Below are 13,624 nucleotides of genomic sequence, written 5' to 3'. Positions count from 1 at the left end.
CTTCCAATAATTTTGCAATTGCCATACCGTGTTTCTGAGAGGACTGAACACTCTCCTTTATTTCTTCCAAAACACACACTGTGTGGATTAGCATATGATTAGCATATCTACTCCTCTATGCTTTTTTTTTTTAATTAGGCACCTAGCCCACAAAACAAAAGTTGCATTCAAGACACCCATCAGACTTGTCTGCATTGCTAAACCTCAATGATTTTATTGCTTGGAGGAATAAAACCTGTGGAGCACAGCCTTCGTTCTGCACATAAGTCCTATTTTGTAGATGCAATGTTGAAAGGCAAGTCCTGCTCTGTTTGTACATGGGCAATTGAGCAGGAAAACCAGTGGATCAGTTATTGTCTCACAGGGTATACAATGAATGAAAGAATCATGAAATAAACGCCCTTACAATGTGAACTGTTTGAGTCCTACAGCTGAGTCCTCCTGGCTGTGCCTTCCCTTAAAGTGGTGGCCGGAAAAGAAGAAATTTTCCTCCAGTATCACTTACCAAATATCAGTTTAACTCCCTATGGTTCTGTAATTTTGTACTTTGGGCATGGTGGCTTTCCTCAGGAAGCCTTCCATTTGTCTGTCCACTCAGAGGACAACATTTCCTATTGATGTGTTGTAGTTACAGCTGGCTTCTTGGGGATTCCAACAGGAATGATACCTGGGTAAGCACATTCTCATTGTTATTTGGAGAACAGAAAGGAAATAAAAACTCCCTGACATGTTGGAGAAGAGATGGCTGGGGAGGGCTGAATAATCTCAGCAGCAGCTCTCCTGCAGGCAAAGTCTGACTGCATGAGGAAGCAGTCCTCCACTCTGGATCCTTTCTCTGCTCTAGACAGGGTTTGAAGCCCACCAGGGAAGGCACTTCAGGAGCAACCAGTGAGCTGAAACATTACTGAGGCACTGCAGCGCAGGGAGCTTTGTTATGACAACCTGTAGAGGCTACAAAGTCAGGTCAGTAATTTTAAAAGAATCTAAACCTGGGACTTCACTACTAGCAAAACTGAAGGATTCACAATGTTCTCATTCTTGTCCATACCACTGCAACAGGGAAGCCACTGGATGCCCTCCAACCACAACGCAACATGGATATTTCTGCTTGAAGCCCTGACTGTTCTTGCAGCTTCTCATCAACAGTAAACATTGTTTTTCAGAGTAACAGAGGATGAATAATTTCTCTTTTAAAGCTTTAGAGGAGGAGGGTGAGTGAGCAGAAATACACATATCACCAGGGAAGAGAAACAAATCTTTGTTTTTCTGCGAAGAATAGATAGAACGGATTTCTCTCAATAAAGACAATGTCATCAAAATGATTTGTTGGAGCACCATCATTTTTTACACAATTTTAGATACAAATGTAGAAGCATTCTGATTCCACTTTCCCCTGCATTTTGATAATGCCAAAACATTATATCTCAGTGATAGAACCTCAAAAAAATTTATTTTATCATGAATCATACTGACTTTATAATGTATCTGCTGTAGCACTGAATTCAAGTATTGAATACTATATCTCACAGGGATTTTGTTTATACAGAATCATTCAATTTTATTGTGGGAAATGTCATCCACTTTTAATATGTGGCATTTAATGTTAGTGCCACACAGAGCCTAGAAATCCTGTGCCATACTGAATCCACTTGCTCCAAATGTGAGATGTTGCTACTTCTACAGACAGCTGGGACTGTACAGGAAAGCTGATCATATATCAGTGTGCAAGGCTGATATATGAGATATGTAATCCATCAGCTACTTAGATGTGCTCCTCTTCAATATCCAATAATTAAAGACACCAGCCCACAAAAAAGTATCATCTTTAAATCTTTCCAGAGTAAGTCTATGAGGGGAAAAAAGCACTTGCCAGTAATCAGATATAGAAGACAATATTCTATGGCTAAACTGGAATCACAATACTGCACCCAACAGGGCTTGAGATACAAAATCACCTTTGTCATGAGTAGTTGAATGAATGCTGAGCAAAGCCAAACATTCTGTATTGCCACCAACAAAATGAAGAGCTGCATTAAAACACATATTGTAAGAACCCCAGGAGATCGCTGCAGAGAAAGCAGCCTAACCCCTGCACAAGTTCACCTAATGACTTAGTCCAAAATTTCTGTTTGGATCTGAAAACACACTTTTTCCATGCTGCTCAGAAGCCAGACTCTCAGCACTAAGAGAAGGTGTGCAGCTTTTCCTGGGCTGATGGGTGCATTCTGCAGTCCAGACAGGCCTTGCAACAAGTTCCTAAGCCCTGCCTAACATCCTCTGAAGCAAGAGTACACAGGTTGAGATCCAGATTTTACTGCCAGCCCCTCCAGGCTGTCTAAATCTGATTTTGATTTGCTGGTCATGCGCTCCACAGACATTCAGAAGCCAGAAGGCTTAAAATCTACTATTGCTCTATTTTATTACTGCTCAGAAAGTGGTATCTCAATAGCTCACCAATGGCTCAGCAAAGGCTCAATTCCTCTGTGCATGTCCATAGCAATGCTGCTCTCCATTAAGAACTGTGCACACAGGGATACAGCAAGGGAAAAAGGGCACACAGATTTTCTAACTTGATTTGTCAGCAGTTCTCTGGCATCAAATGCTGCTATTACAGATCTGCAAGCTTATTTCCTCATAGGCATTCAAGGCCCTCACTCCCTTGTTATTCTGCATCCTGTACAAAAATCAAGGCTTAGCTTCATTAGTCAGTTTGATGACCACAAATTTTCACCTCCTGCTCCCCTGCACCCTCTTGAGGCTCAGATTTTCTACCCTTCTGATTCTTGTTATGGGAATAAAATTTATTTCACCAACAGTTAATTAACAGCAAATATGTACTTATGTTTTTTTACTCTTACTGGTTTCATTCTTTAAATCCTGACTACAGTTTGGTTTGGAGCTGAGCCTAGTTAGAAGGAGGTTTCCATGAGCAGTCCCTAGATGAGGGCAAATTTAGGCTAAATTTTACTGAGATTTCCTCCTCACCTTATCTTCTTTTCTTTCCCCAGGTGCAGATGATCTAAGTCGGCCCAGTTCTTGTTCTGTCTTTAAAAACTGGGCTTTTAACACAGAAAAACAGATGTATTTGTTTAGAGAGCAAAAGCAGATCATGATCAGGCAAAAGACTGTCCTACATACTCAGAACTTTAGGGCTACCCTATGCATTTAGGTTGAGTGTAATTTCCATGTGTTGTGTTGAGGCTTCATCATTTTGAAGCTCATCTGATTTTTTCAGTGAAGAAGCTGCAATCCAGAGTGCTGATGTGAGAATCTCAGAACATCAAATTTCCATAACAGAAATGCCAGCAGCTTTATCTGAAAGTAACATTGCGGGGGGTGCTGGAAAATTAATGGCATATCCAGGGTATGTACTGGAAGGAGACCTCCAGAACATGGCATTTCCACACTGACCAGTAAAGTCATGACACAAATGTCCCACTGGGAACTGCAGTGAAATACACAGCTATCCATTAGTTAGGATGCCTTTTGGAAGTAGCAGCAATATCCCCGATTTGACACAGAAAAGGCATCCAAGAGCAAAGAAGATCCATGGAATTCACATGGCTTAACTAGCACAGTTGGACTCTGCACCCTTAAAAGTCCTTGCAGAATCAGGACCTTTTCATATGCTTAACACTGGAGAAAAATATCACACTTCAGTTTGCATCTGAGTATGAGCTCAATGCCAGAATGCATTGTGAGAAGGGAGAAGTAGGTTTCAATGCAACAATAAGTTCCTCCTATTATACATACACCCCCACACCTGGGTATGGAATAATGTTTAATTGGTTAATAAAGTAGAAGCAATATTTAAATTATGATATCAAATCTCTTCAGTCTGGAGAAGGAACCCCATTTATAAAGGCTGAACTAATACTCCTTAATTTTATGCAGTATTACAGGTTTTTTACAAAACAGTCATTATGATTATTGAAATGACAGTTCTGTCTAGGAAAGAATTCACTGACACATTTAATTTTTACCCATCTTCCAATCACTGTCATAGCAGCCTATCCTTCACCTTCTCATACCCGCCCTTTTCAAGCAGGTTCTGAAAAATTCCTTCACACTGCTTCACTGATTGTTGTGCCTTGATCCTATGAGCACATGTGAGAAACCAGAAAATGCAGCTTCTTGAAAAACAGGTTTGCTTTTTTTAAGAATCAAGAAGAAACATTTCAACGAATAAGAAATTCAGTGAAAAGTACAGTCGACATTTTCCCCATACAGTTTTCTTATCTGTCATCTTGTGTTGACTTGGAAAATAGTCACAAATTGGGGGGGGAGTAAATTAAAGCTCTCACTATTGCCTTCCCAGATCAAGACTGAGTCAGTCATTTCAACCCATGAACTTCTGGGACCAGGACCCCTCATCCCACTTGGCCCTAGCACCCCATCTAAGCATCTCACCCCCTTGCACCCTTTTGCAAAGACAAGCACAAATAACAGAATGTTTCCAAGGCTGGAAGTGGTGACTTGAAGTGGTGGAACTGGCCACTGGGACATGCAAATGTGGGATTTCATGCTTTGGACAGCACAGGGAGACGTACCAGAGCATCACATGTCCCTGGTGAGTGGCTAGAAAGACATCAATTTAGAATTGAATTGTTTCTGATTTTCTCTTAAAGAACCTGAATGAAAAATTCTCTGTGAGAAGTTCTAAATTTATCTTGAATCAAAAGCATTTTCCTCCACAGTTTTTTCTTTCAGCTACCAAACCAAAAAGCTCCGTTATGCATGCAACCCTAAACCCAGTGTTGCACACTGATGGAGACAGTCACCTCTTCATTTCCACTGCATCAAGTTCTATCTACCAGTCTCTGCTAATTCAGTCTACAAAAGATGGCATTTGTAACAGAGATTGTTAATGTGTCTACAAAATAAAACCATATTCTAAAATTACTGCTCCCATTTGTGACCTCTTAACTCTCATAAAACAGGTGAATCTGGTTAATGACTAAAACGCAAACATCTGCTTATCCCCCTCAAAAAAAAAATGGATTAAAGAAGCTGAAATTACACAGTTAATGGTGTGGATAGTCTCCCACAGAAATGTGATCACATTTCAGAACATTACATCTAGCTCAATTTTAATGAAATTAAAATCAATTACTATTGCTACTTCCTCTGCTATTTTAAGCCTCCTATGGTTTCATAAACAATAACAGCAAGGATGCATTGCCATGCTTTTGGAAGAAAAAAATAATTCAGTCAAGGAAGAAATAGTGTCTTTTATCTGTAACCACTACATATATTATTCTGCACTCTGACATATATCTGAAAAAGGCAAAAATATCTGTAATTATGTAAAAAAGTTCTAGTCAAAGCAAGGAAACTGCATAACTGACAAGCAAGATCTTGTTGCTGTGTAATGCCTTCCAATAAGCATGTCATAAAGTTTTTAGCTGAAAATTAGAAGAAGCCATGAATTATTCAAGAACTTGCCCATTTGTTACCAAAACTACTTTGTCATGTAAATGAGCAGAGTTTTGAAATTTCCCAGAAAAAAAGTATGCCCCAGAATTTGATCCAAGATCAATTCTTTATTTTTCACAAAGGATTTGCATGAGAATATTTCAGAGTATTAAACTAGTAACTTGATTATCACAACAATGACTTATGAAAAAAGCACGGCTCCCTTAAAACATATAAATCACCATCTTCCCGTAACGTGTCGAAATAGGGCCTTCACATCACACCCTACCTCTGACAGAGGAGCTGATAAAACTCCAACTCCAAAGGCTGCAACTCAGTCCAACTGCTGCATTAGGTAGATATATTCAATGTTTAAACTGGACATCGGTGCCCAGTACAAACTGCCACAATCCAGGGCACAATCTTTGATTTTAGCAGCGTTCCTCAGGATCACAATGTCTGAGGCAGCTGAGGCAGCAAGACTCAGCAGAGATGGACAGAGAGCAAATTCTGGGTTCTGAGCAGTGCTGTTATTTGCTGCAATACTTGTTATTTAATTCATGAAATATGTCTAATTTCAGTATGGAGCAGCAGACAAGGATGAAGTAAACTTATTATCTGAAACTGAATAGTTTAAAACCAAATCATACAAAGTATCTGTAAACTCCTTTTCATTCAAAACTGGATCATTTAAGAAATATTTATTCATTCATTCTTTAAAAGTCCTCCTTTATTTTAATCTTCTCATTTTAGGCATAGAGATGACATCAACATCTACACGATGGAAATCACAAGCTCTAGCACATGTTTAATTTAAGGCTCATCCAACAGGTCCAAGACATTTCTGAGAAATGCATTTTGGTGTCTTATCGAATGAGGTCTGCTTAAATTTATGATAAATCATAATTGTATATTAAAATAAACATTTCTTCAAAACCAGACAGAACTGTAACTCCCCATGGCCTGATCCCATCAGAATAATTCAAACTGTAACTCTGTAATGACTCAGAAGATTTGAAACAGAACAGTACTTAAACAAAATATTTCATGATTTAAGTAGTATCAGGTTCTGAAGGTTTAAAGAAAATTGAGAATTCGCAAATGTTGTACTTAAAAGGTACTAATTAAGTGAAAGCACATTAATTATAGCTACTTGACTAGGTAACTATAATTACTTGGCAAACTAATTTTGAGACAAAGCATTATGTGACATATATAATTATGAGAATAAAAAAATTAATATGCATTAACTGGATGCATATCTAAATTCTAATGGATAAACTTATTTTTTTAACCAATATCTAATACTCCATACATTATTAACCAATAATCACCACATTCTTATTTAGACTTTAACACAATACTCACCTTAGAACACATGTGTAGAAACCACTGTCTTGCAGCTCAACCGAGTGAAACCATATGGAATCTTCATCCTTGCTCATTCTAACTTCGGAAAATATAATGGGTTCTTCTAAATCTCCTTTGTTTTTGTACCACATAAGCCTAAGACCTGTGCTTTGGGCCATGCTATAATTAGTTCTGATATAGCTGTAGAAAAGGGCACATTTCACTCGGACTGGTTCACCTGCCAAAGCCATGTATGTCTTGAGATCCACTGACCAGTCAATGCAACCATCAACTGAAAGCAAAACAATAATAAAGAAATATTAGACACAGATACATTTTCCAATATAGTGAAAGGCAGCTTGGGAAATGCAATACAGTACATTAAAAGAAATGGCTTTTGGCATGTGCTGAATTGTTTCAGGAAAATATGAAAACCCTAAAGCAGTTACTGGCAGCTAAGGGGTTTCATACACCTTTTTTAATTACATGTAACTGTGAATGTGCAGACAGTAAATAGAGCGCACTAAGCTTGCTCAATTCCACTTCTTTAGAATATCATTACTTTCATCCCCAAAACACTAATTCTTTATTAAATAAACCAAATGTTTTGCAGCTTAACTACTTGCTTCTGTAAACCAGTTTTGAATTCTCCAATTCCTTGCAGAAAGAAAATGTACATTGGCATCTGATGCCAATCTTATCCCTTAAAACTTTTCCATCCACCTCTGTTAGTTATGTTATGCAAAAAAAATCCCCAAATAACAGATGTGACATTTATAATTTTTCTTTCAAGGCAGTTCCACATTGTTGGGTTTTTTACCTACAGCCTACTCAAACTGTAGAGGTCTGTATTATACATAACAGGATACAATTACAACATGCTGTCTATGCAATCAACTTAATACAGGAGTTGTTCAAATAAAAAGGACCACTTTTGGTGTTCTGTTCAGCAAAAACTTTTGAAACAGTTCTCTTAATACTTCACTTTAAAATTAACATACATCAGACAGTTTAATAAAAGATCCTTCTCCTACAATTTTTTCTCCCATTGCTATTTTCTTAGTTACAATACAGCCCTAACACATGCACACATATCAACATATGACATATCAGAGACCTTTTAATTCAATCTTTTTCATTGCTAGAAAAACTATCAGAGGGAAAATCAGCCAAGAATAAAACCAAAGAAAAATATTTCAAAGGCAGATCATCCAAAGGCAAACACAATACCTCATGTTAATAGACTTGATTAAATATGTAAGGTTTAGAATTTATTGATCATATTGAGCTACAAGTAAATGGAACATCTTTACCCTTACTGTAGCACCTCAAATTCAACCAGGTAACTCTCAAGTTGCCTCTTCTGCATTTACAGTATCAATTCTCAAACTATAAATGTTGGATATCCTCATACACTCGTCATTTTATACACATTGTAAATTGCATTCTGCCATCAAGGGATTTTTTATCTTACTTCCTAAACAAAGGTAGTCAGCAAAAATTTCTGTACATGGAATATCAGGTCTGATCCTACTTTAAGTGACTTCTACAGCCTCTAAGTTATGTTTACCAAGTTTTCATGTTTCTTTTTAATCATTCAAAAGTAACTGTGACAAATGGAAGGTTTTAATTATCCCATCACAGTAAATCAGCTTTAAGTGTACTGTGATCACATAAGCCACATGTTAAACTTGTTGACACTGACCACTTTAATACTTTTTTGGTATATAAACTTCCACATAACATCTTGCTGCAAAACAAACTTGTAAAAAGAAAAACTAACATAAGCTCAGGAGGGGAGGAAAGCCCATTACTCAAAACATTACTCATGACAGTTTTGACAGGTGAAGGGATATCATGGAGCACCTTTCCCCCCAGGGTGTTTCCTGTTCCTCTCCCTCACCCCACAGGCAGGTGCAAAAGCAGCAGCTGTTTGTGCCAGCTGACTTCTTTCTTCATCAAAAAAGCCCCCAGATCAACCCTTCACCTGAACTTATGTACACACTGTTCCAGTTAACTTCAATTTTGATTTTCATTCTCATTTTGCTGTCATCCTACTGATTTAAATTAAAACTCATTTCTTTTAATGGCTGCTGTTAATGACATTAACTGAAAGGCCAGCAGCAATTTACTGATGTTCCTTTTCCTCACTGCTTCTGCTGTGTCCTTCCACTAACAGTGCCACACACTATAGGACAAGTTTGGATAATCATTATTTAAACATCCTGTACTGAAACACTTGTTCTCACTGCATCTCCTCCAGGTTTGTAACATCCTTCACCACCCTTCACCATGACCAAAGCTGCACATTGTAACTTGAACATGCCTTTGCCGGGATCCCAAGAAACACAGCACTCACCTCTCTGTGCTGCTGCTGCACAGACATGGGCAACCTGCAGCAGAGCTGGAGAAAGAGCCTGATCGTCCCAGTCCTACAACCCCATCCAATCCACTTTCACATTAAATGCCTGGTTCTGACATAATGAATTATTTTATATAGGTGGCAGGACTTTTACATGAGTGGGTATCGTTGTACTCCACACAGACCTTCCTCTGGAAACCTCTGTGCTTTTTAAGTCCTGCTCTCTAGGCTGGTGTGATTTACAATTGAAGTGCAGTGCAGAACTCACAGCTGCCTTCTCTCAGCAAGAGATGTGCAAGGCAATGCTGAGCTCTCCAGATGGCTCATCCCTTGTTCTCCAGGACACATTGGTGTTCTCAAAGGTACCCTCTCTCTTGTGATTTAGCAAAGTCACAGAAGTCTAAGTAGGGCCATAAGTTGAAATGAATACAGGTGTCCAGAACTGGAATTTAGATCCCAACTAATCCAGCTGATGTAATTAATTCAGCCAATCTAATTAATTCTGTCACTCTTGTGTCAATCAAATCCTGTCACATCATCTAATGCTTTCAAATCTGTGCTGGTTCAACAAAGTTAAACCACACCAAAGAATAACTAACAATGAGACACACATGGAAAGGTTGTGGATCAAAGACAGCAGTGCCAGGTTTTCATTTATTTCACAGAGCAGAGTCACAATTAGTAGGAGTTCTATAGTTAGGAGCAGACCCAATATGGAAATCCAAATTTGGAAGCTGAAAATACCCTGCTTCCAATGAGATTTCTCCCATAGCCACACCAAACCATTTGTCAAAGCACAGCTCAAATGAACACTAAGCAACCCATTAAATCTGTGTTATTCAATCTGCCTCATCCTCCACTTTCATTTGAAAATTTCTTTTCCCTTCTTGTGTGCACTTCTCTACTATTTTAATTTCAGAATTTGAGCTACAGAAGTACAGGAAGCACAGTGGAATAAATGAAAGGCATTTGAAGAGCAATTAACAACCAGGCCATCAGAGTGGCTAAAACCCCTCCCCAGCTGCCCCCAGGAGACAACACAATGGTGGGGCCAGTCTCTGTTGGCCATTGCCAGCGCTCCAGTGGAGGCACTGGACACGGAGACCTGAGCCCAGCATAGCACCTGCATCCCAAGGAACAAAAGAAAGGAGAGGAAATTCACATTAGAGAGTTTTTTCCCTATTAACAGTATCTGAAAGAAAGAATTTGAGCAGCCCACAGGAAGATGACCCCAACAGGGAGTGGGGTGGAGGGGGAAGGTGCAGACAGGCTGCTGCCCATGGCCCTGTCTGCCCCAGCTGCTCCCCTGTGACAGCTCTCCCTGAAGCAGGCAAGAGGGGGTAATTACAGAGAGAAGAGCACACAGGGAACAGAGCAACCAGTCATTATAGTGTTGGTGACATCTGCAGAGGGGAGAAGACTCACAGAATAAGCTAAATCTTAATTATTGAAGAAAGACTAATCAAACAGGAGATTACTTTTTCCCCTTGCTCTTTTTTTCTTGTTAAATACACAGGTAAGAATGTTTCCTCTTCTGAAGCTGTAGAGGCTAAAATCTAGGTCAGGCTCCCTGCACTCACACGGAAACTGGAATTTTTCCTCTTGCCGTGCTGTCAGTCACTGGAGCGTGAGCATTGTTAGACTCTGTTGGAGTATTCTCCAAGCTGTCATCACAAATGACTGGAGCTGCTTAGGTGGAGTTCAGCACTCCATTATCCAGAACAAAGTTTGCTGTCATTTTTGTTGGGCTGGCTCTCAGTATGTAATATAATCAGGTCGGTGTGAAAAATATTAGCATTAGAGAGGTGCTTATATAATAAATGCATATACACTATTTCTCTGCTACTGTACAATCACCTGTAAGTGCCTGACTGAAAGCTCATTCAAATTAAATCCTGTCTATTGTGAATATACTTTACACACTTCCAAAAAGATTTCTTTTTCTTTTAATTTGGAACACTAAGAAAATATGGAAAACACTGTCCCATTTTTATCCCAGGTTCCTAAGAAAAAGTGGTTTGCCCACCTATCTGTCAATCCTCCCCATCCCCTTAGCCTAACTTCCATCCCAACTGATTACATCCAATCATATTGCATAGAACATGGAAGTGCTCAGGAGTGCTCTCTCCTGCAAGGGTGCAGAACATTGTGTCCTCCATGAGCTGGGAAACACAACAGCAGTGAACCACAGTGCAGCCCCACTGGCCCATCCCAGTTACCTACCCAGGCTACTGCAACCTGAGCAGAGAGTGAATTGAAAATGAAGGCTACAAAACTATTAAGGAAAATACAGATTGAGTTGGCTGACAATAAGTTACTGTACTTTTATGTTAGCAATCACCCAAAGCATGTACTGCATCTTCTTCCTCAACGTTTCCTGGCAATTTCCTATTACTCTTATTTTAAATAAATCTAGTTGTCTAGGGAGTCTAGATGCTTTTTAACATGAACCATAATAATTTATAAGCAATTATAGAGGAGCATGTACATCGTCTCTAAGTAATTTGTCATTCTGATTGCTGTCACATGAATAATTTTTTGCATTGCGCATCTGCCTGTTATAATTTTTATAGGGATCTGTCAGCTACAGCAATTTATATCATGGCATTGTTAAACAAGTTTGCCTACCTTGTTACCTGAAAATCTCATTTTAAATTGAAATAATCTACAAATAAATCATTAAAAATATAATTCACTAGCTCATGTATTAAATTTATTGCTCTGCAAAGCAGGCAATGCTTGTGACTGTAGGTACATAGTCAGAAATAAAACCACCATTCCTCTAATACAAGAGTTATATTTTTATGTATATGTTAGCTGTAGGACAGCAGAGTCCAGGAACTGATATCCATCATGCTCAGGGTTTGCAGACACATAGCAATGATAGATGCACTCCAGTAAGAATGTCCAAAGAGAGATGCAAATTTTTTAGAGTCTTAAAAGGGAGAAATCAGTTACAGTCCATGGATTTTTGGCAACTTGGTACTTTCAGATCTTGATTCTGGAGCAAAGGGAACATGCCCTGCACTTCAGCACACACAGTAAAGCCTTAAGCAGCTTTGGCTGGATGTGGTTGTCTCGAGGGTCAGGGTGTTGGATCAGTCTCACCAGATGTAATTGGTTTCACATCTCTGGATTTCTGACTGCACTGTGCTAATGCTGCTGCAGTGCTTGCAGACCTCTGCCAGCTTCTCATCACAGCCTGGCATCACCATGTGAGACCTGAACATCAGCAGAGCCCAATGTGTGCCCCCTGCCTCCTCCCAGAGCCCTTCCCTGCTCTTCACACCACGACCTGCTGAGGAACTGAGCTGCCTAAAAACTGCCAGCAACCACCACACCCTCTGAGTATTCTTTACATACTCCAGTGCTCAGAGCCACATTTGCTGGTCAGAAAACACATTGCAAGTAACACTCTCTTTGTGCACTGTTCAAAATCATGGATGTTTCCTCCAAAGCATGGTGAGATCTCTGCGTGTGGAGCTGCCTCATCTTAGCTGACTGACCCAACTGGATGATGAAAGAACACTCTCATAACTGTTAATAAAAATTCTCTCCACTGAGAGACATGTGAGCTGGTATCTCTGCCATGAAGAGCAAGTTACCTGGCTTTACAGGGGAGAAGGAGAAGCCCATGCTGGCAATACTCCAGGGGGGAGTGGAGGGTGGCCTTGTCCAGCAGCAGAGAGCATTTCCAAGAGCAGGCAGGGAGGGGAGGAGGGGGAAATTCTGGTAAAATGTCTGTCACACCTCTTTTCTCTGAGTTTTACCCTTCTTTGAACCGAGTAGACTCTAGGTTTTGACTCTACATTCACATATTAAAGTGCATTTTAGAAAAAATTCAAATATTTTTCCCCTGAGGGACACAAAATCAAAAAATGTATCTGTTGGAGATAAGATCACTTAGAATATAACAAATCTTGAGCAAAAACAAGTTCCTTGTGGTTCAAGATGGGTAAACGTTGCCATGCTTCTCCTACAACCCTGTCAGTAACTCTTACTAATTCTTCTATGACAGTAACACTTTGTTTCAGCAATAAAGCAAGATTTTTTTTTTTTTTTTTTGCTGTAGAAACACAATACCTAAGAATAGGATCACTCACAGACTTTGTAGTTTCTCTACTCTGATCTCATTTTCTGAACATTTTCCAGCAAGAATTAGACTATTCAAACTTATTGGTGAAAAGGTTTGGGACTTTCAAGGCATATAAAAGTGCAAATATTCCAAAATTCCTAAGTCAAGTAATGATGAGTGCAAAAAGTCTTCACTAAATTTAGCAACATGCAAATGTTTCTCCAAATCTGGGCCCAAAATAAGGAAAAATGCATTCAACCATCCATATACACTACCTAATTTTTTTTTTCCTAATTTTGATCAAAGCTTCAAATTTTTGTAGGATGAACTAAAAGGTTTTTCAGACTTGTGTATGTTTCTTTTTTTTTTTTTTGACCAGCTTTTTTTATGATCCACAGCTAAACAACCCAACTCAAATGTCA

General features: G+C 39.2%; 1 protein-coding gene across 1 annotated transcript in view; it reads right to left on the bottom strand.

Annotated features, from left to right (window-relative positions):
- IL1RAPL2 (interleukin 1 receptor accessory protein like 2) overlaps positions 1-13,624 on the bottom strand; it is a gene marked incomplete at both ends in the record, with an annotated part of 321,698 nt that overhangs the window by 157,004 nt on the left and 151,070 nt on the right. The window contains one exon of the mRNA XM_084212886.1: positions 6,784-7,057. Within this exon, the coding sequence (XP_084069012.1) occupies positions 6,784-7,057 (274 nt within the window). The remainder of the gene's footprint in view (positions 1-6,783; positions 7,058-13,624) is intronic.

Source organism: Fringilla coelebs (assembly GCF_963513975.1).
Source record: "Fringilla coelebs genome assembly, chromosome: 11".
NCBI lineage: Eukaryota > Metazoa > Chordata > Aves > Passeriformes > Fringillidae > Fringilla > Fringilla coelebs.
Note: the sequence above shows the minus strand (reverse complement) of the source record. Positions and strands in the feature narration are given on the sequence as shown.